This window comes from Trachemys scripta, chromosome 2 (genome assembly GCF_013100865.1).
Source record: "Trachemys scripta elegans isolate TJP31775 chromosome 2, CAS_Tse_1.0, whole genome shotgun sequence".
NCBI classification, from domain to species: Eukaryota; Metazoa; Chordata; order Testudines; family Emydidae; genus Trachemys; species Trachemys scripta.
The window spans coordinates 58,816,421-58,840,448 of NC_048299.1; the positions used below are offsets into that span (position 1 = coordinate 58,816,421).

A 24,028-nucleotide genomic window follows, 5' to 3' on the forward strand; every position below is an offset into this window, starting at 1 on the left:
TTGAATTCATTCATTGATGTGGGTTGCATTAATAGCAGCTGGAACAGGTCCTCTTCCAGAATAGAACCCAGGCCTTGTCACTGGTTGTTTGCTTTACTGAAATGGCAAGCCATGCACTACAAATAAGTTCTCCCACAATATGCTGCGAATAGTTACATAAAGCTGCTCAGTTTAATGCACCACTAAGAACCATGGGAAATCCCACCAGAAATCATCCCAGCACACTGGCTAGTGCAGTACCATTGCAGACACAGTTACACAGTGTTAGCATGGGTAGTGTTTTTCCAGTGGGCACACTTCACCCATGCTAGGCTAGCCCAGGCTTATAATTGATCAGTCACAGTTATTTCCAACATAAAATCTTTTTTAATGTCTGCCAGTGCTGCAAATTCAACTTTGGATTTGAAAGTCAATCTGGCTTTTGTGGGTAACTCAACATTACCAGCAACAATGTATTTGATACATAGAAAATTATTAAACCAGACTGACTCCCACAAACTCTCTCTTCGTTGTATTGGCTTTGCAGTGCTAACAAGAGTAAGTATAAAAAAAACACACCAAAAGGAAAAATGGATCTTTATCAGTAAAATAAGCAAATATGACTCTGACTACACCCGGGTTGTGGATCTGTTGGGAAAGAAGGTGGAGTTTTTATATAGTTAATTTCCTAACCATAACCACATTCTAAGCACAAGGCTGTTTTTCAGCTTCAGTGCTTTAGATCTAGATGAATTCATTTCTGGACACATATCAGTCAGTGGTAATGCTTTACTAATGAATATTCTCAGATTTCTTTTGAAAGCTTCAGCATATGTATTCCTTGTATCAACTTCTTTAATTTACTCCCTGCAGGTAGGATGTCTGACAATTCTCTATCTGGATGTGTTTAGTTTTCTTCAATCTTTGGCATACTCCCACTATCCTTTGAAGTCTTTTGCATTTCAGACAAGCCTTTGTAGTTTTTTCAGATGCCTCATTTTAGCAGACTTGTTGTGGGGCCTACCTGGACTTCTCTCTCTCTCTCTTCCCCTTCTTTGATACTACAATTGTATTATTGTACATTTTAGTAATTCTATTTGTCATTGAGCTACCGCAGTTTTCTCAATCTCTCGTCTTGTACTCTTGCAAAATCACTTCCCCCCAGAGCCAGGAGATTGTATTTCTGCCGTGAAACCCATGTTTTATTTTATGTCATTACTCACTGTTTTTGGTGATAGCACTTGAGCTGTTGCCAGAGATCTTGTTCTAGTCCAGGGGTTGGCAACCTCTGGCACCTGTGCCGAACGCGGCACACCAGCTGATTTTCAGTGGCACTCACACTGCCCGGGTCCTGGCCCATCTGTCTGGGGGGCTCTGCATTTTAATTTAATTTTAAATGAAGCTTCTTAAAAATTTTAAAAACCTTATTTACTTTACATACAACAATAGTTTAGTTATATATTATAGACTTATAGAAAGAGACCTTCTAAAAACGTTTAAATGTATTACTGGCACGTGAAACCTTAAATTACAGTGAATAAATGAAGACTCGGCACACCACTTCTGAAAGGTTGCCGACCCCTGTTCTAGTCTCTACATCCTCTTGAATGTGTCTGTGTTTCTGTGCTGTCTTCAGGGGTTGGGGTGTTGGGGGAAACTCCCTATTGTCAATAATAATGTTTTTGTTGCTTTGGCTAGTATGGTTGTGTTCCTGTTAAAACTGTGAGTTTCTGTATGTGTCCTGAGAATTGTTACTGATTCTCAGAACTTTGGGTTTATTACTGTATTTTTGCAAAACCAATTATAGTTATTGCAAGGTTCCACTGAAGCAAAGTTTCACGTTTCCAGTTGTACATTTCTGTGGTTTATAAGGCAAAGACTTACAGAGTCTTCACTGGTGTGAACAGCACTATTTTAAATAAAGTAGAATTTATCGATATTAAATCTTGAAACTCCAGCTCCAATCCAAGCAGTTTAAACAGAGTCACTCAATCATTACCAAAAATTGTTATTTTCGAGGATGTTGCTTTTCCTTTTGCCTAAAAGGGAGAGGTGGTAGATGGAGATGCATGGTGGCCTGAGTGTCTGTGGGAACCTAGCTGTATAATTTTTCTTTAGTTCATCATTGTAGTTCTACACCTTAGCTTTCAAAATGAACTCAAATTCTGTGGAGCTTGAAGTTCCAATTCCCTGACTTGGTCATTGAATATAATTGGCCTTCTCAGTATGAAAGTGTTGGAATATTCAGTTACTTTGATGATGGGGGCCATTTAGGAATATAGACCCAGATTCTCAAAGGTATTTGGGTAGCTAACTCCCCTTGAAATCAACGGGAGCTAGCCACCTAAATACTTTTGAGGATCTGGGCCATGGTATTAAATACATAAGAGGGAGGTCTCCAAGTCTCTCAGCACTTGGCTTGCATTCTTATGCTCTTCTGAGTGTCCCTGATAAGGGATGAATTGACTGTGGTGCTCCTTGAATGACTTGTGCTGTGCTCTGCCTGTTTTCCTCACTTATTTGAGTGAGCATAAATTAAAAAGAAAGTGCCTGGGGAGTTAGCTGGAGTACAGGCATATCTGTGCCTTTTAGTGGAATATCATGAACCTTCTTGGATATCATGGGCCTTTCCACTACTTGCTGAGTTAGTGAAGATGCTCCTTTAATATTAGCAGACAGAGAAGTGCTATGCTTTAAGACTGAAGTTCCTACGTTTGAATCTTATTGATATGTAAAATCATTAACAAGAATGGGATCTGAATATGTGTAAAAAACCAAGACAAGTCCTTTGGCCTTAGGAGAGTCCTGGATTAAAAGAGTGAAAAACTGGGCATTGGCTAGGTGTATTAAAGTGCCATGAGAGAGACTATTCTAGAAGTATTTTTAAACAATCAAAAACAGCAATATTAGGAATTTTGTGTGAGAGCCTGATTTTGTGAGATTACCAGCTCAATTTTCTTACCGTGTAGGTTCAGATAAGTTCATGCAACTATTGAATAATAATTATACTATTCCTATCAGAGTGAACTTCCAAAATTCCAGTCTTAAAGGTTCAAATTTTCTGGAAGGTTTGTTCAACTATGGAAACCCTTAGGGAGTCATTTTAATTATTTTTAACATGTTAACTTCAAATTACCACTGTGACTTACAAGGGAGCATAGCTATCATCAGTTGACTGATAATATCTGCCCTTGCCAGTTGCTTCATATCTCCTAAGACTTAGGCTGGAGCTTGTATTCTTAAATACTCTCCTTGTGCTATGTGAAGTGTTAATCTTGTTCTTGCATTTATAACAAGTGCTGTTAATGGGATCATTGGTGCATGACACCTCATTTTGTTTTAGTGAAAATTTAACATTTTGTTTCTTTAAATAACAAGACCCCCCCCTTAATTCATTGGCTACATATTATGAGTAATAGTCTATCCACACTACAACTTAATCACACTACATCTTAGTTTAATCACGCTCTGTCATGCCCCATATTTAGTGCAATCATGTATATCACCTTTAATAAATGGCTTAATTTTTCATTCACATTTATGGTATTTGCAAAACTATGTCATCTTCAATAAATTGGCATACTGGAAGAATTCAAGTTCTCATCCTTGTCTGAAATTGTAGCTAAACATCGTTCTATTTAACTTTTAAATATCTTGAAATTTAAATATATGTAAATACGAAGTTTCATGTTCCTTTTGGCTTTTTTCTGAATGCTGTATTTTGGTCTGATATTTGCTAGCAACTTTGAAACAATCCTGTGTTTCACTCTGTACATAGCGTTACATACATACGGGCTCTTAAACTGCCTTTTTATCTGCCACTGAAGTTAGCTTGCACCAGTGAGCTCAGACATCTACTTCTGTAGACATCAATATCCATCCAGTTGCTTGCTGATGTGAATAAACAGTATCATGACATGGTGGACCGACACTGGTTTTATTAACACATTTTATGTGATCATGCACTTTATGTAGTAATACTTTGATGTGAATAGTTGCTCTGAATATGTAATGCTACCATTCAGTGAATTGATTTTTAACAGGATATTGTGTGAATGTGTGTGGACCTCATTTAAAGAGACTGTGATAAACAGAGTGAGAATGCACTCATCTGACAGCTACATTTCTGGGGACATGGATGGGCTATTTAATTGTTTGGCAAAGAGTAAATGTAACTAAGCTGCTAACACTCCTGAGTCTGTCTCTTTCTGATCTCCCCCCCAAACTGCACTTGGATCATTCCCATCTAACACTCCCAAACTGCACTCATCTTTTTCTGTCCTTAGTCTCCAGCCCTACGTTATCACAGTCATCTCTTCCAACTATCCTCCCATCTCACTCCTCTCCCAAAAGCTTCCTCCTGCTGAACATGTAGCTCTCGTGTCTGCTAGCAAAGGGAAGCAACAAACACCAACATGCTTGATGCTGGATGTCCTGCAGAACAGCAATGCAATTAAAGCCCCCAAGTGGGAATATAGTGTATGGATGATGTCATTAAGTGCATAGTGAGCCCTAAACCTGCAGACTTCTTGCAAAACTCCCGCTGAAATCAATGGGAGCTGGAGAGGTGCTCAGTTCCACCAAACAATCAGGCCACCTAGATGCCTAAATTAGATTCCTAACTTTAGATACTAGGTTTGCAAATGTTGGCCTTACCATACTATATTAATAGCTTCAATACCTTGTAGATGGGGATTGCACTAGTTAACATGTTAAGGGGCCAAAGCTGCTCCCATTGAATTTAGTGGAAGTTTTCCCATTAGCTCCAATAGGAACAGGATTAGCCCTTAGAGGCTTTCAGTGTTTTGAGAAATAAGACAACAAAAACACCCTGAGAAAATGTTAATAAAAAGTTGCAGTGAATTATATGTATTACTACAATTCTATATGGCCCTGAATCAGGAACACATCCCTATTCAGGAAAGTACTTAAGTATGTGATTAATTTTAAATATATGCTATGGGAATTAAGCACATGCTTCAAGGTCAGCACATGCTCAAGTGCTTCCCTGAAAAAAGATGAATTTAAGCATTCCATATGTGCTTTCCTGAATCTTGGCCTAGATAATGGCCCAGAGTGCTGTTCTCTCCATTTAAAATGTTAAAAAAAAAAAATACTGTTGGAATTATTTATATTACTGCAGCCCATTTATGAGTTCACATATATACAGAGATTGAACATATCCTGGTCCAAGGTCTTGGGCTTCCTAAATTAAATCTTGGTACAAAAAAAGCAGTGGTATCCTGAAGAACAGTGAGAAATTAATGGTTTGATATTTCATGAACCACTATGCTATTGCTTATTTATTTATTATTGTAGCAACTTGGAAACCCAGTTATGGACCAGGGCCCCATTTGTGCTAGGTGCTCTACAAACACACAACAGCAGCAACAACAGCAAAAGATGGGCCCTGGTATATTTATACAGAGTGGTACAGGCATGCACACAAGGTATATTTTCACAGATGTTTTAGCACTATGCAGCATTTGTTCTAGCCTTGGTAAGTCCTTAGATACTGGACTTTACATTAATTTCATTCTGATTACGATCTTCTTCATTTACTCCTATTTCCATTTCAACTTGATTTTTAATGGGTGCTATCTTGAGAATCACCAGTACTAGAAATAATAGCAATATTGGAGTGCAAGGAGTCTCCATTTTCAGACTGTATGGAAGTATTAATATCTTTGATCTGAGAAATAAAAGAAGTGGTCCAATATTAGCTGATCCCCCTTGTTTCTATAATGTCCTGGAATCAACGTGGTTACAATACCACTGCAGACTAAAAGTATTAATGTGGTCATCTCTTCTCCACTTCTGTGAGCTGATGGGAGCCAAATCAAGCAGGGCCGGGCCAGAGAGTGGTAAAGATGGTGAATGCCAGTTTTGGAGCATGCTCTCCCAATATGCCATTGCCGCCACCATCTGTCCTTCCCAGAACCCTACGAAAGCTAATTAACTGAAGCACTGCGGGGTTTGGATTCAGCAGAATTTTGGAGGCAAAGTTGGAAATGGAGGTGGTGGAGCCATGGAGCCTTTGGTTTCTCTCGCATACTCTTTAGCTGAACCCATGAATTTCCAGTGGGCCTCCTTGGGGGAGTCAGCAAGTGTTGGTAAAGTTTTGCAGAATTAATAGGGTAACTCTTTACAAGATAACATGCATATGTCGTCTCTTTACTAATCCTGCAGGAGTTGTGCTGCTTGGGGGATGAGGGCTATCAGAGCTGCTGTGCAGAGCTCTGGGGATCCCTTTCTGGAGCTGCTGATTTTAGGAGCCAAAGACCCTGGCTATTCCATGGAAAAAGAGCAGGGAACTCCAGGCAGGGAGACTCTTGAAAGTCATTTTCTACATGGAGTAAAATATAACCCACAGTCTCTCTTTCTGTGTCACCATCAATGCTTTACTGAATCATAAACTATTGGCTAATATCTTGGTGAGGGTCCTGAGTCTCTTTAACATGCTCCCTGGCCTTGGTCTGAAATAGCCAGAATTGGGTGACCTTCCAGGCATGCTGCACAAGGCACTTGTTTGACAGGGTTTTGGGAGAAGGTTTTGACTATGTTCTCGAAATGATGGAGGTGGAAAGGAGCTTTTTTTCAGATGGCCTACTGGCTGAGTTAATTTGTTCCTGTTTGAATGTTTGATTTTTAATGCTGCCTGGTGTATTACACTGTTGAAAGATTAATTGTCAGGGGGCCTAGAGCTCTTATGTAGGCATTTTATGTTTTACTACTATTTAAATCTAAAGAAAAAAATAACTGAAAGAAAGTTGTATTAGCGCTGAAGTGAGAGAGTGGGGCTAATGGCAAGATGTCAGTCAGAATGATTTGATTTTAAAGGCTGGCGTCACCTCTTTTAGTAACATATATTTTCCATATTTTATTAGGTTACTGAATGTTACTTTATGAAACATCTCCATAGTTCCACAAAACTCCTTCCAACAAAGTCTGAGAGGCCATTAGAGAACTATGCAACATCCACTACCATAAGCAGTTTCTCTTTTCCAGATTCAGTGAGCACTGTCATGGTGTAAAAAAGTTAAAGTATTGGTGTCTCCTGGAACTTTGAGGGGCCTGCTGTTTCTGGCATCATAGGTTACGTGGGGTGCTGAACATCGTCTGCTGTGGAAGTAACATAAGTTATACTGAAAAAAAGTCACTTTTACTTCAGAATAGAGTGTGCATATGGGGAGTTGTATTAGAGCTATAGCTGATCAATTTCCCTGAACAGATAAGCCCCAAGGCTTGTCTATTTGGAGGGTACAATTTCTGGGTCTGTGGCTATAATTTTGGCAGGATCCAGATGCAAAATCTGGATTTTTATGATGCAGTTGTACATCAGGGTCTGGAGCCTTTTGGTGTAACAGGAGCAATTAATCTTGTTCTATATTTTGGGATTAGGGTGAAAAATTGGCTATATTCGGCACTGCAAGTTTTCTATGGTGATGTGCCAGGATGTCTCAGGGACCAGGTGGTTTTGTATTATTGTTTTTTTTTTTTTGGGGGGGGGGTAAGAGGCATATCTACACCTGTTCTCTAGTTATGCTGTACAATTAGAGGATTTGTGCAAAACAAGGGCTGTATCTGGCAGGATTCAGGTGTAAGATCCAGGGCACCTGAACTACTATTGCTCCAGCATGAGCAGTGTTTATGGGAGCAGCTACACCTCATTTAGGCTTTGGAAACTGGGAGGTGGCTGCCCAAAGTGAGTCGACCCAGCAAGACAGCGGTTTTGCACCTGAGTCGTTGGGACACGTTTGTGCCAGAGGCCAGGGCTTTTTTGTTCTGGTGCAGTAGGAGCAGCTACAGGGTGGGAGTTTGGAGAGGAAAACGGGGCGGCTCCAACCGGAGCCAGGTAGCCCCAGCTTCACCCTGCTTCTGCGCGAGAGAGGTGCCCGGCGGTGCAGGTGGGTGTGGAGGGGGGAGGGCTGGCTTGGGACCCAGCAATCGGAGGCGTCAGCAGGCACCCCGCTCCCCCTCCCCCCGTGCCGGGGATGTCAGTGTCAAGAGGCAGCAGCAGCCTGTGGTGCCAATCCCGGGGCAGGGCGCAGGCGGCGAGGGGATTGGAGTCACCGAAGCGTCAAGCGTGACCGCCCGAGGCCCCTCCTGCCTGCTGGGAAAGCCATAAAACACCTCGGCGAGGCGCCGAGCCACAGACCGGAGAGTCGAGCCACTGGCAAGAGAGCGACGCCGACCTGAGCGCGGGAAAAGCCCCATCTACAGAGCCTGCCGTGAGTACCCGCGGGTTGCGCTGGTGCCGGGGATGGGACGCTGCCAGCCCGCCGCGTGCAAAGCGGGCAGGGGACCCCGGCTCAGATCGCCTCCGCCTTCGCTGCCGGGAGGGGGTGCGGGGCGGCTCCGCGCCCCTCGTTAGCGCCGGCCCCGCGGCGGGGGTCTCCGGCGGCTCCTCGCCCACCCGGGCTCGGGGTCAGAAACATTCGTTTCTTCCGCTTTTCGGAGAAGGTGCGAAGCCTCTGCCCGTTTGCGGGAGAGCCCCGGCTTGGGTGCCGCCTCCTGCCCGGGCTGGGTCCAGCTCGAGGGGTAAGAAACCATCAGCCCCCCTCCCCCCACATGCTTTTTTAAAAGGAAATCAAGTTTTCCGGTGCGTGGGTCACATTTCATTGGAGGCTCCGGGTCTCTGCCTAGCATCCTCCTAGACAACCCGCTGTGTTCCCGCAGCGTGTCCTGTGTCACGCGGCTCTCCCCGCCCTGGGGCTGCTGCTGTAACCAGCCCCCCCCCCCCCCCCAGTGACAACAAGAGCAACTTCCTTGCACAAGCTCAGCGCGCGCGGTGACTTTTATCCGATTCCCGCCAGAAAGGCTGGGGAGCCCGGGGGGGGGGGGGGGGGGGGGGCGCCTCTGCAAGTCGTGTCCGGCTGGAACTGACAAAGTCCCGCCGCGGGGCGCTTTGTCCCGGGAAGGGGCTGCTGCTCTCTGGGCTGACGCCCGCCCTTGCACGCTCCTTTCTCCCGCCTCCGCCGCCCGGGTGTGGTGCAGATGCAGGGGACCATGCGGTTGTGGCTGTCCGTGCTGACTTTCGCCCTGTCCTTGCTGATCTGCCTGGGGACGCTGGCGGAGGCGTATCCATCCAAACCTGACAACCCCGGCGAGGACGCGCCTGCGGAGGACATGGCCAGATACTACTCGGCACTGAGGCACTACATCAACCTCATCACGAGGCAGAGGTAGGTACTGGGCACCCCAGCGCGGGCGAGCACAGACCGGCTGTCCTGAGTGTGGGGTGAGCCTGTGTGTTCAGCAGGCTCATCCCCACCCCGTTTCTCAGAAAACAACCCGGGGAAATAAGTTCTGATCTCGCCCAGGCTCTGCTCTGTATGAGGGGCTCTTTCCCTCTGCACAGCAGCCACTAGTGAGCACTGCCCGGAGTGGGGTCTAACTCCAGTAGGATCTCTAGCTCATGGGTCCTGCTACACCAGCCAGGTGGGCAGACGTGAAGGACAGTCTGGTCAAGGCTGAGATCAGGCACCAGAGGCTGAGCATGGTCCAGTGTGGGGTATGGAAACAGCAATATGAGAGGCGAAGTGGTGAGGGGGGCACAACTGCAGGGAAGCTAAAATGCCCCATTCAGAGCTCTGAGCACTTGTGAATTCACAAAATGAGGTGCCCAAAAATGTAATGGAGAAAAAAGTGTGATAAGGGTGAATTCCATTTCTGTAGCAACCACAGCCACCGCTTCATGATGGGGCGGTTCCTGTCTGGATTCCGCACATGGGTTTTGTGTAAGGTGGAGGTAAATGTGACCTCCAACATGAATAACATGTAATAAAGGATTGGTGGAATGGTACCAATATGGGCTCTAGAGGCTAGTCTCATCCAGTCTTGTCAGTTTTAACACAAAGAGCTTTCCTGGCTAGGAACATAAAAGTAATAGGAAGTTTATTTTATGGAGAGACTACTGGCAGAAGCAAAGAGGGAAATGAAACATAAACTTGGAACATGAGAGTGTGAGACAGACCAGGAAAAAAAAGCAGAACAATTTCACACTTCCATTGCTGCCACTGTGTCTCATATGGTGTTTATCTGGAGCGAGTGACAGTTCTTATTGTTGCTGAAGAATTGTAGTAATTCAGAAATCTTTTGTTTTGACAGCTGCTTAGAACACCAGTCACTTAACAAATAATTAAAGAGCGCATTGTGTGGCAGGCAAGCCTGCCCTTAATGGTTATCTAGGAATGGCCCCGACTTGCTCATGTTACTGCAGATGTGTGTGGTGAAACCTCCGATTGAAATGAAAGGTAAAATTACAATGTCAAATCCCTTTATTTGGGGGCATCAGTCCAATTTAGTTCAGTTGGCTAATAGAAGAGAAAGCTTCCTTTGAACCATGCGTCACCCACAAAAGCTGATGCTCTGATAATTTCCCATCTAGGGTATTGGAACCTCCTTTTTGCTGTGTTTTTGCTTTCCTCCCTCTAGTTCACATAAAATGCAGATGCCAACATTTTCTCTTCTTCTCCCCAAGGCACTGCCCATATCATCTTCCCCTTTCTTCACACACTTGAATCACTACATTGGTTTCCCACCTCTTCTCTCATATCCCATTTCCCAAATACAATTTCTTATATCAGTTGATTTATTCATTAGACCAGTGGCTCTCAACCTTTCCAGAGTATTGTACCCTTTTCAGGAGTCTGATTTGTCTTGACTACCCCCAAGTTTTACCTCATTTAAAAACTACTTGCTTACAAAATCAAACATAAAAATACAAACATGTCGCAGCACACTATTACTGAAATTGCTTACTTTCTCATTTTTACCATATAATTATAAAATAGATCAACTGGAATATAAATATTGTACTTACATTTCAGCGTAGAGTATATAGAGCAGTATAAACAAGCCATAGTCTAAATGAAATTTTAGTTTGTATCAACTTTGCTAGGGTTATTATGTAGCCTGTTGTAAAACTAGGCAAATATGTAGATGAGTTAATGTACCCCCTGGAAGACCTCTGCATACCCCCAGAGGTACATGGTACCCCTGGTTGAGAACCACTGCATTAAACAGTATTTCAAGTGTGGATCTAGTCTGAAAAGTGACTGTGTAAAAATGACATCACCTTACTTAACAGATCCACGGCTTGCATATATATCATATTCATATCTGCTTCCTTTAGTGACAAAAATAAGATTTTACTCCCCCCTTACCCCTCTTAGTTCTGCAAAGTCAGTATAGCGGGGGAGAATGAGCTAGATTCCATTCTAGTGTGCACATTATAAATAGAATGATTAACCAAAGTCTTTATTGATGATAAGGCATGAAGCAAAAGAGAATCAAGTTTGATTTTTATATTCCAGGTAGCAAGTAGGGGGAACAATCATTTTACTTTTAAATGGAGTAAATTTGAGTTGGAGAGTCAATTAGAGAGTTGAGAGACAATAAATGTAGAACCCTACAATGCCAGTTTCACAATGTCACTTTCCAGAATGGACCACACTGTAATCAGAGGAATGGAGACCCAAATAGGACTTAATTAAAAAACATGATGCACCATTTCTCTTGTTCAGTGCATTAACTGCACTGAAACAATCCACAGCAACAGGCTTGCAATTGGTTTTAATTTAACTCTTGCACATTTCCTATTTCAGCAATGATAGAAAATTTTGTGGCATAAACGTCTTTCAGCTCTGATCTAGGATCTTGAGTAATATTCAATATGTTCTAGCAGAAGTGTCAATAAATTTCTCTCTCTCCACCCCTTATACTTTTACAGTTTTCCCTTTCTTGTGATGAACAGCATACCTAAAGTCAAAGTTCCCCAGTGGGAACTTTATTTCATTTTATTTAGTACTGGATGTTGGTTTTCAGGACTGGTTCTGACGGGTTATGGAACCCACAGGTGCTGGAACTAGGGGTGCTGGGTGTGCTGCCGCACCCCCTGGCTTGAAGTGGGTTCCATTAAAGACAGGGTTTACAATTTGGTTCAATGGCTTTCAGCACTCCCACTATACAAATTGTTCCAGCACTCCTGATGGAACCTGTGATTGCAGGGAGACCCGTGATGAGAGGGCATAGCTAAGCTGCAAACTAAGCTTCTGTCTGTGGGACCTGGGCTGGTGTACTCAGCGTTTTCAAGCCCATGCTTGAACATCCACTCTGCATTGTAAACCTGGGTTTACAATTTCTGGACCCAGCTCTCACTGATGGTGAGCAAGATCCCAGGGCCTGGTCTGTACTAAAAAGTTAGGATAACCCAGCTACGTCGCTCAGTCCACACCCATGGGCTGTGCAGTTAAGCCGACCTAACCCCTGGTATAGACAGCACTAGGTCGATGGAAAAATTCTTCTGTCGACCAAGCTACCACCTCTCAGGGGGGTGGATTACCTGCACCAATGAGAGAACCCCTTCTTTCAGCATAGATCGTGTCTACACTGAAGTGCTACAGCAGTACTCCTGCAGTGATGCTGCTGTAGCATTTCAAGCGTAGACAAGTCCTGAGCCTCTCACTTTACCCTGGGGATATGGAGCCCCCTAGGCCCAGCCATGAGCTTCCAGCTCACCACACAATTGGTGAAACATATAGGAAAGGGTATGTTTGAGGGGAAAGAGGCAGAGGTAAGTGCCCTTTCTTTTTAGGTTTCCACTGCCTGCTTTGTCGTCTGATGCTTCTGTAGCTACTGATGGCATTTTTCTGCCCCATCCCTCCTGGCAACTGCTGCTGCTTTAACCAAGACCGCTTACTGTCTCTTTCCCATGGGCTACTGTTACCCACAACTACAGTAAAACCTGCCACCAAGAGTGACCATTTATGGGAGCTAGCAAAAGTGATTGGTTGTAAGAAGTGGCTTCTCTTCAAAGGTTTGCACACGGGAGAGCGGTGGCTGTTGGCGAGGCACCCGGCTCTGAAGGCAGTGCCGCTGCCAGCAGCAGCATAGAAGTAAGGAAGATCAGTTTCCTCTTACAAGTTTGTTTTTATGGATGGGAGTAAGAAAATGTGGTCACTCTTCACAGTTAAATTATAGGGCGAAAACGTTCCGTGGCCTCTGCAAGTAGTCACTCATGACAGGTGGTCTCTTGTCAGAGGTGGTCACGAAGGCATGTTTTACTATACTTCCTCTACCCCACCTCCAGGAGGCTATTCCCCATTCCCAGACAGGGCCCTTCTCAGCTGTACCCTCTCACCCCAGTGGTGCCCTTGGGAACTTCCTCTGGGCCTCAACCCTGTCCTGCTGCTTGATTCAGAACCCTATCCTTCCTCGAACCATCTGCTACCCCTGTACAATGGCTTCCTTCCCGCAACTGGCACTGCCCTGCCACTTTGTTGCCTGCAGCTTCTGATCCCTGAACCTTCCCTCTCTTCTTCACTTCCCCCACGGCTTGTCACTGTCACCACTTGCCTTCCCCAGCTTGTCCTTTGCATGCATTGCCATTCTGTTATAAAGAAACATACAACATATCGTTTTAATTATAAGCCCACAAGAAGGTGGAATTCCTATAGGAAGGGGCTCTAATCCAGGGGCTCTGCAGGTGGCCCTGGATGTGTCTGAATCAGCTCTGATGACTTGGGTTTCAGAAAACACTAGATTTTTTTTCCCATTTCACATCTATATCAGATCTGTAATGTGAAAAAGAGCCTTTGTTACATGCAGATTCTTTTGATATTGAGGACTTTGCAAGGTTCTGAGCACCTCCTACAATTTGCTGGTAAGCACCCTCAACCCTTACTAGAGGTGCTGAACACCTTATAGGATTTGAATTCCCAGGCCCAAATTTTCAAAAGTGGCGCTTTGGGTGCGCAATGTGAGACAACAACGGCCTGATTGTCACAAGTGCTGAGTGCTCCCCTTGACTTCAACTGGAGTTGTGGATTATCTGCACCTCTGGAAAACAGGCTTTGATGTCTAAGGCTGGGTCTACACTACCCACCTGAATCGGCGGGTAGAAATCGACCTCTCGGGGATCGATTTATCGCGTCCCATTGGGACGCGACAATTGATCCCCGAATCGACGCTCTTACTCCACCAGCGCAGGTGGGAGTAAGCGCCGTCGATGGGAAGCCGCAGAGGTCAATTTTGCCGCCGTCCCTACAGCGGGGTAAATCGGCTGCGATACGTCGAATTCAGCTACGCTATTCGCGTAGCTGAATTTGCGTATCTTAAATCGACCCCCCACTGTAGTGTAGATGTAGCCTAAGGGTATGTCTGCACTACAAGCACTGCAGCAGCACAGCTGCAGCACTGCGGCTACACCACTGTAACATTACTGTGGACACTACAGCGATGGAAGGGATTTTTCTGTTGCTGTAGTGAATTCACCCTCTCGAGAGGCGGTAGCTTGATGGAAGAATGTTTCCATTGACCTAGCTGCATCTACAGTGGGGGTTAGGTTGACCTAACTATGTTGCATAGGGCATGATTTTTTTCATAGCTCTGTGCTAGGTAGCTAGATTGACCTAAATTTTAGGAGTAGACCAGGCTTCAGATTGGGCACCAAACACTACTGGCCACTTTTGCAAAGTTGGTCCTTGATCTTTAAAATGTTAATACTATTTGATAGAAGTGGCTGTTCAAACATCTTCCATGCAGCAAACATTAGGTTGGGATACTGTCATTGGAAAGTCTCTGAATTGTGCAAGATAGATATGGAGAAAGTACTATCTACTCTGGTGTAAAGACTTTAAGAAGGATTTCCTCCAATGGCAACTAATTCTCTTTTGTGTTCAGCCCTGGCTTTCAGTTCAGTTCTCTTGTCATTGTTCTATTGTGAACATAAGGGCTACCCTAAGTGATAGAGACTGCAAAACTAAGGGGCCCACCCAAGCCTCAAACATTTAACATTAGAAGAATTTGCTTTCCTTTTTAGTCCTTTGCCACCTGGGCTGATCCTTCAGTCAGCACTCCATTCCATGATGGCATAACCCTATTCAGGACACAGACACAGACACACCCTGTATGGCAACACAATGCAGCACAAGGTGTTGTCCTCAATCGGGGAGCCAGGGAGCTTCAGGGACAGTGTGTGTTGAGTATCTCAAAATAAGAATCCTCTTCATGTATCTGAGCCATGTCTCCTCTCTTGCAAGGGACCCTACTCAGTCCTTTTTCAGACATAATTCTCATTGAAGTCACTGGGAATTTTGCCGAGGTATGGGCCACTGGATCCAGTTTTTAATTTGTTTAATCAATTTCTTAAAAACAAATATTTTAATCAGGGAAATTAGATTTCTCCTTAGGGGACACCCCGGTCACATCCATATTAATTGGAGTAGGTAATTAGAAACCAGTTCCTTTGTGGTGATGGAGCATAAGACATTTGATTCAACATCACGCTTGATTGAATTACTATAATAGCATTTCACTGTGTGCGGCTGGTTCTTTTCAGATATTCATTTTCAATCAGTTTATATAACAGAAATTTGCTTCCAAAACTTGAAACTGATACTATGTCTCTCTAAAGCATGGACAACATACTAAATTGACCAAGACCATGGAAAAAAATCCAGTCATTAAGATATAATGATAACAAGTCAGCCTTTTTTCCACAGTCATATATCATGGTAAACATATGAAAATCACCACACAAATTATAGCAAGAAAAGCTAAGAGTTTTTTGTTGGAAGTTTGTTCTTCTGCAGTCTAGCTGAACCCACTGTAGGGACATCTTGAGGACCATTGACTTCAATGGGGCCAGGATTTCATCCCACGCATTTAGTAATTATTTTCCAATGTAATTTTACTGTCATTTTACCCATACAGTAGAACCTCAGTGTTACAAACACAGAGTTACGAATTGACCAGTCAACCACACAACTCATTTGGAACCAGAAGTACACAATAAAGCAGCAGCAGAGACCTCCTCTCCCCCCCCAAAAGCAGCAAATACAGTACAGTGCTGTTAAACATAAACTTCCAAAAAATTAAAGGGAAAGCAGCATTTTTCTTCTGCGAAGCTGTATTAAGTCAATGTTCAGTTGTAAACTTTTGAAAGAACAACCATGTTTTGTTCAGAGTTACGAACATTTCAGAGTTATGAACAACCTCCATTCCCGAACTCTGAGGTTCTACTATATATCCATACAAGTAATAAACCATGATCTTTATTTCTTTACAGTGAAGGAAGTGCTCTCTTGTGGTTACCATTACTATTGTAACCTAGTGATCCCAGGCAGTAATGGATTACATGTCAAGCTGACTGCTCATTATTGATTATACTGTTTTCAGAAAGAAGAAAAAGGGCACATTCCTTTACAAGAAATGGGAATTGGGATAGTTTTTTCAAGTAAATGCCCCAATGGATTCTACTGTTTTCAGGATTTTTTTTTTAAATGCAGGAATAAAAACACAGTTGTCAGGTTTACTAGGAACAAAGATCACACACGACAACAATTGTCATAGGAGCTTACTTAAAATGCTCTGATTTGCAATTCAATATCTACAATGGCAAGATTTTTAAAAGTGACTAGTGAGTTTGGGTAGCTCAAGTTTTGGGTCCCCCACTTGAGACAACTTTAAGGTGCTTGATTTTCCACAGGTCTATACTCCACACATTTTGAAAATCTGGCCCCTTTAAGGCATCGCATCTCATGTTACTAGTCAGTTTTGAAAATCTTGGTCTATATGTATGGTAACTTGATGCAGTATGAGTCTTTTTTTGTATTCACTATATAGTGCAGGTAGTTTTTGTAGATTTCTCACTCAATGAATTTCAGATGGAAGATACAGCACTATCCAAAACTGTGCTGGAATTGAACAAAAAAACCTTAATTGCATTTGTAGAAAAGGATCATAACCCTCAGATCTGCTGTCATATTTCAACTTCTCTCTCCCTCCCTCACTTGTACATCCTTCCGCACAAAAAGTGTGAATGTAGGATATCTGCTAATACCTACCAAATAAAGAAATGTTAGAAATGTCCGGTTTCTATCGTGTACATTATAACAGGTGATTATGGAAAATATTTTTATATGAGGGGTCTTGATATGTTCTAATTATTAACATATTTGTAACCAATGTGACACTAGAGTGACACATTCTCATATGAGCAAACTGGGTTCAACTAAACACCTGCTGGAGAGTTGCCTTTACTTCTGCCCTACAAAATTTTACAATAAAGGTTTGTATGAACATTCCAAAGTTAGTCTCAATTTTAAAGTTGGAGGTATGAAAAAATAGGTACTTTTTTTTTCATTTAATAGATATGGAAAGAGATCAAGCCCAGAGACACTGATCTCGGATCTTTTGTTGAGAGAAAGCACAGAGAATATTCCTAGATCTAGGTAAGTACAAAAATGCTTTGTAATAGCTCTTATTTCTATTTTAAATGTAGCTATTTCAGTAAATGATTTTCATAGGCAGAAAATACGTAAGCATCAGAAATTAGAACACTGTATTTGGATGTCAGTTTATATATATGTATATATATATAAACAAATACAATTATTTATCCATTATTAGAACAACACAAATATCCTAGGAACATAGGGACTATGATACCAGATCCGACCATTGGCCCAAGTCAAGTACTGTATCTTACTTTTGTCAGTTGCTGATACCTGATGTTTAAAGGAAGGGAAGAATCCCCATAATGCACATCCTTTATTGTGAAATGCTGCACAGAATACCACCCTGACTCCTGATGATGATTGTGATGTTCCCCTCTGGTGTTATCCAGACCAGTGATCTGCTAGGTCACTCCAATCCTTGACTCTGGGAGCCAGCCTTGTCCTGCTCCGCTGTTAGAACCCCCACTCCTGTGTGGTTCACGCACAGCCTCTGGCATGTAAACTGCTCCCAGCTACTTGCAACCGAAATACACTAGCCAATATCTCCGGTCTCAGATGCCACCCTAGAACCTCCATCTTGCAGTGTCCAGTTATGCCTGCTGGACACTGCAAGCTTATATGAGTTCGTCAATTTAACAAAGAAATTGATATGTACCAGACTTGTTATCCCAAGGGGAGTCTCTGACACACTTCAAACCAAATGCACTGCTTCAGTTAGAATAAACAAACAAATTTATTAACTATGAAAGATAGATTTTAAGTGATTATAAGTCAAAGCATAACAAGTCGGATTTGGTCAAATGAAATAAAAGCAAAACGCATTCTAATCTGATCTTAACACTTTCAATGCCCTTACAAACTTAGATGCTTCTCACCACAGGCTGGCTGGTTGCCCTTCAGCCAGGCTTTCCCCTTTGATCAGCGCTTCAGCCACTTGATGGTGATGTCTGTAGATGGAGGTGGAAGAGAGAGGAAGAGCATGGCAAACGTGTCTCCCTTTTATCATGTTCTTTCTTCCCTCTTGGCTTTGCCCCCCCCTTCAGAGTCAGGTGAGCATTACCTCATCTCAGTCCCAAACTGACCAAAGGAAGAGGGGGTGACTCACTCGAGAGTCCAACAGATCCTTTGTTGTTGCCTAGGCCAGTATCCTTTGTTCCTGTGAGGCTGGGCTGGGTTTGTCCCATACATGCCCTGATGAGGTGTGAACTGCCCCTCTGCTCTTGTGGAGTTTTTGCCTGGGTTTGCTTTAAGCCCTGAGGATACATTTTCAGCCTCATAACTATATACATGAAATTACAACCTATAATATTCCTATAACAATTATTACTATAATATTACCATAACAACAATGCTCAGTACATCATGAGCCTTCCAAAGACATCCGACATGACAAACTTTGCATTAGATACCACACAATCATATTATAAGGATGAACATGGGGGTGTAGGGTGTTCCCACGAGGTACAGAACGTCACAGTGATCCACCCACATACTGAAACATGAGGCATGTTTCTCCATTAACTGTTAATTTCCTTAGTTTTATTTTTCTCTCTGAAATCCTGGGTTCTTTTAAAATAGCTTTAGGTGGGAAAATCTGTGACTATATTAATCTAAACACAGATTATGTACAATGCTTTCTTTAAAATATTACATTTTGCATGAATTTTGTGCCTAATATTTTACAAAGTGAAAAGGTCACAAGTTGGTAAATTTTGGTTGGCACACACAAGAATATCTACATCTGAAAGCCCATGATCTGGATGTCTGATTTTACAACAACACCATATAAAACAACATTGTCCAGGGTGGCTGATTTTATTAAAGGTATTATTGACTATCTCAGTATAATTTTAATTGCTGAGGTATGACTATCAATACAGAAGGCCAGTATAAGATCTATGCATCACTGAAATTCCATTTAAACTTGATGTTGTGCGGAAAAAGCAGAACCTTAAAGATGCATAGGTCTGGTGTTAGCCCTTTGCACATGGGTGAATTTCAGCCTGTAAGTATATATCCATTTAAGGTAATGGCATATCTGATTAAAATACTATAATAAAGATTAACACAGTCTTGCAAAATTCTACTTGCCGCCTCATCTGGATTGAGTCTATTTTTTTAATGGAGATGTAAAATAGTATTTTTAATCTTAATTGTAGTTAAGAGTGGGTAAGCAGAGTTTAAGCCTTGACTGTTATGTTTAAAAGGTTGGTGATAATATGTTTACTGCAAAAGTAAACTATTTTCACAGTAGCTACGTCATAATGCCCAAGCCAGTTGTTGTGCTTCATAAGTCAATATGCATGAGCCCAATGGGAGTACTCTCGTGCCTAAAACTAAACACACATGTAAATCATTGCAGCATTGGGACTGAAGGGCATAATCCTGCAAACCCTTTGTGTCCAGAATTCTCATTGATGCCTATGGAAGTTGTCTGTTCAGTGGACTTACAAGATTGGGCCCAAGTATAGGAAATTGTACTACAAAGTTAAAATACAGCATTATGGTTATGACGTTAAGTCCACCTGCCATGATAAAATTTATCTCGCTGATTTGATGTAAACATTAATGTAAACTGTAGTGAAATACGTTATGGAGGTTCTCTATGCTTTATAAAGACAAGGCAGAACGCTAATTCTTCAAGGAATGCTATCAGTGTCATCAGTTTGGGGCAGCACACATGTAGTGTTTAAATTTATATAATTCCTCCATGTAATTCTTTATACATAATTCTTCCCCCCCTCCAAAAATGCTACAATGCTTTATTTATAATAATAATCAGGGCCGGCTCTAGGCACCAGTGTTCCAAGCATGTGCTTGGGTGGCCCTTTTCAAGGGGTGGCACTCCCTCCGGCTTTTTTTTTTTTTTTTTTTGCTTGGGGTGGCAAAAAACCTGGAGCTGGCCCTGATAATAGTCATTAATAACTTAAAGCTTATGAACAAAAGTAAATAAATAAAAGAGTGTGCATGTGAAATGGAAGAAATTATAAGGAAGAGATTTTAGTCCAAGATTAATAACAAATAAAAGCAGTTTAAAATTAGTTCAAAACTTAAAATAAAGTAATTATGTATATATTTATTTAAGAAATAGACGCATGCATGGGCAGCTAGAGAATAGATCTAGTTTCCCATTGCTGTATCATCACCAGAAGGTCACATTTCTTGGCTCTGTCATTTCTGTGAACTTAGACATTGTACCCCAAATTAATGAAGTATGAAGAAAAACCTGAATAGTATTCAGATTGGCTGACTCTCCTCTGATATGCATTCTTACCAGCTAATAAAGAGAAACTCCATAAATGTCTTGAATTAACACTATACGTTTGGACATCTAAAGAAAGTTTCTCCCTTAGTGGAACATCTTTACTAGATTCTTAGAGAAAATAGATCAAAAATAAATGTGCTGGGAAACTAAGGGAAACATTGAGTTTAATATAAATGACTTTCTTATGGCAACGGTGCATGGTTTTGATCTTGTGGATCCCATGTAGTTATTAGGAAATCCTTATATTGTATGTGTATTGTCTTTTGTCTCAGTTATGTTCTCCCTCTTTTTGTCTCGCTTTCTGTATACATGTAGTACAATACCAGGATGCAGAAATACTTTGGGCCCACGGCATTTGCTTTAGCAAATATTTTAAACATCATTTATTTAAAATATTAAGCAATAATGCACTGTAAGATTTTAACGATCACTGCTGCTACCTTCAGACTGAGTTCTAGAAAAAACTAAATTCTGGGAGAACAGCATTATAGAATTTTGCTAAATCCAATAAGTCCTCTCTTTGAAAAATGTGTTGTTTTGTTGTACTGCTTAGTCAGAGATACAAATGTGCTAACAGGCATGTTTATATCTCTATGTGCCATAATTTTTTAGCAAAAATGCACTAAGTGTTAGCTACTAGCATCCATTGCAGAAAAAACATTTCTTAGTACTGTAAAAACACAGCACTGATGCAGCAACGTTTAGGGGCCCATTACATAACAATGTGTGGGTATTTAGCCACCTGACTTCTATTCATTTTCATGGAAGTGGAGCAATTCAGTCTTCATACTCACATTGGAAATTTATCCCATACTCTACTAGTGGTATTAAAGTGAGAACTTTTATTACTTTTGCCTGTTAAAAGATCATCAATTATCTTAAAATCTATTTGGTTCTATCACTAATCTTTCAGAGAAAATTTCATAACATGTTTAATGTGTGTTACAGGTTTGAAGACCCTTCTATGTGGTGATGGAAATTTCAGCACATCGTCAAACTTTTCCTAGTTTTCAATCCATACTTATTGCTATAAGACCAATCACAGTTTATCACTCCTCAGTGCATGCAACCATCGTACTAAATTCTGTAGCATTTTTCCTTCATCATACTTGTATATACATTTATTTAAATAATTTATTTGTGCATTCCACAATGTAACATACTAAATGAAAGACAACACTATTATTGGCATAGTAAAGATTTGTTTTAAACTATTAAAACTGAATTATAACCTCCCTGCAGTCTAAAGTAGCATGTACAGTGATCATTTCACAAATATTAAAATAATAATTGTGAAAGGTGAAATAATTACAACACTTACCTGGGCCTTTAATTCAATTTTTCTGTTTTGATTTATACAAATTTATTTATGTTTCATAACATCCAATATAGCCTACATAATTTAGAAAAATAAAACGATCTGGAAAGTGTTTTTTCATAATCGTTATACAGAACAATTGTTTATTATTTACATTAACCCATATATTAAAATTAATAGCATTTTCAAAATACAAAGAGGTTTAATTCTGCTAAACTGTCAGGACTGATTAAGAGTTCAAATTTAAAAAATGGAATCTCTTCATTTTGGCAATATACAAAGTGACAGGAAACAATATAATTCCTAGGTAATATTGCAATATGAATTTGGGAGTGTTTGAGAGTTAATAGTTGATTCCATGAAAAGCTACCTAGTGAATGGTTGATATTTCCTTTGTGACACAAAGTTTTGAATAACTGAATCCAACACAAATTTTTTTCTTAATTTCTGTCCTAGTCACCCTTTCCATGAGCAGAGAGTACCTAGATCAGGTACAATGGTATTTTCTTTGGTGTTTATTCTCCAAATGTTCCATGTGTAAAATTCCCATTCCCTGGTGGGAGAGCTACTGATGCTTGTTGAGTTGAAAATAACCTTAATGTTTTCATTCAAAACTACTTAATGTTATAACAGCGTTTTCTACTCTCATTCGATATATGGTTCTATCATTGTCAGAGATTCAGTGTGGAATATTGTTAGTAGCTGTTTGTATTATATTTGGCCTCTTATATAGAGTGGCACAGATTCTGGTCCTTGGTCCCTGATATTTTAGCATGCTACCCCTTATTTATACATCAGAGATGAGTGCATAGGGATCTTGTGAAAGAACACAGCCAGAATTGTAAGTCAGAGAAAAATCTGCTTGGAAGTTTGATGTATAAACATTTCATATCTGTTTTCCAAATATTGTTATATGGCTAAAACACAAATACATCTATACAATTTAAGTGGGTTTTTAATCTGCTCGTTACAGATACACACTGGATGTGTTGTTACATTTTGCAGTTCCTCGACATTTGCCAGTTACTGTATGTCACGCCTACTTCAGTGAAACATTAAAAACATATTAATTTAAAGAAAACACGCAGATGGTATTTTAATAGGCAAACTGTTTCAACACCTACATTGTCACTTTATTGATTTAGACTATATAGTTGGTCTATTCTGGTGCATTCTTTACAAAAATTGAATTTAATGAGATATATATTGTATTTACCACTGATTTCTGGCACTGTGTATAATAAATACATTAGTTATCTTGGGGGACTATGATTTGATGGTATCGAGGATGTTAGTAGATCCCATGATTGTTAAATTAGAGTTGCCTAGCATTATCTTCAATATATATGCCCGAATGGAAAAAGGAACTGTTAAAGGAGAAACATATCCACAAGTTACTCACTATATGCAGTCCCACCTAATTCTGTGAATTTTCTTCATCTTATGGAGCACACACGTGTGTACAAAAGCTAGTGAGATCTCTAAGATCTTAAGTTTTATTTACCTTATTGTTTTAACGAGGCATCAATGATAGAGGCAAAGCAATCAAACAACATGGTACCGAATGATATTATATACACTAATATGGTTCTTGGATTTTCTTTCTAAATCTTCCTGTGTTGCAAATGAAGCTCTTATAGTATTGAGTGAAACTTGCCTTCTGAGGAGCTGTCTTTGTGTACCTCATCTTCCAAATACTGAAGAAACTGAAACATTGAAAATCAAATGAAACTATCTTAAAAATCATGAGATGTTAAATAGTAAATTTGGGGTTCTTTTCATTTGCCTTCTGGTTTCTGAGCCTTTACGATTTATGTTTTCAAACTTTTCCATAGCCATGAGGGGTAGACCCTAATTTTTTCTTTAAAAAAAAAAAAAAAAAAGCTGAGATTCATGACTCCAGAAGTTTGAGGCTTTAAGAAAATGAGAAACTCACAATAAAATCATGAGAGATGGCAACACTGTATTAGTTTCACTGGGAATTCTGGATTCATAAGAAACGCAGTGTGAACCAGGGGCAGCACAAATAGGGAGGATTTATGCAGAAACTCATGCATGCGCATGGAGGTTGGAAGGTGAAGGCAGCTTGAGGGGCTGACGCGGCATCCAGGATCAGGCCATGGAGGTTGGAAGGTGAAGGCAGCTTGAGGGGCTGACGCGGCATCCAGGATCAGGCCACGGAGCAAACGGAAACTGCTGGGACCCCCTTCTTAGTCTTAGTTG

At 41.2% G+C, this 24,028-nt stretch overlaps 1 protein-coding gene across 1 annotated transcript; it reads left to right on the plus strand.

The window, feature by feature from the left end:
• Nucleotides 1–8,029: 8,029 nt before the first annotated feature.
• NPY (neuropeptide Y) lies at nucleotides 8,030–22,888 on the plus strand. Its single transcript, XM_034760645.1, has 4 exons — nucleotides 8,030–8,210; nucleotides 8,977–9,164; nucleotides 17,136–17,216; nucleotides 21,436–22,888. Exons 2-4 carry the CDS (start codon nucleotides 8,977–8,979, stop codon nucleotides 21,458–21,460), a joined length of 294 nt encoding a protein of 97 aa, XP_034616536.1. The 5' UTR covers nucleotides 8,030–8,210; the 3' UTR covers nucleotides 21,461–22,888.
• Nucleotides 22,889–24,028: the final 1,140 nt, after the last annotated feature.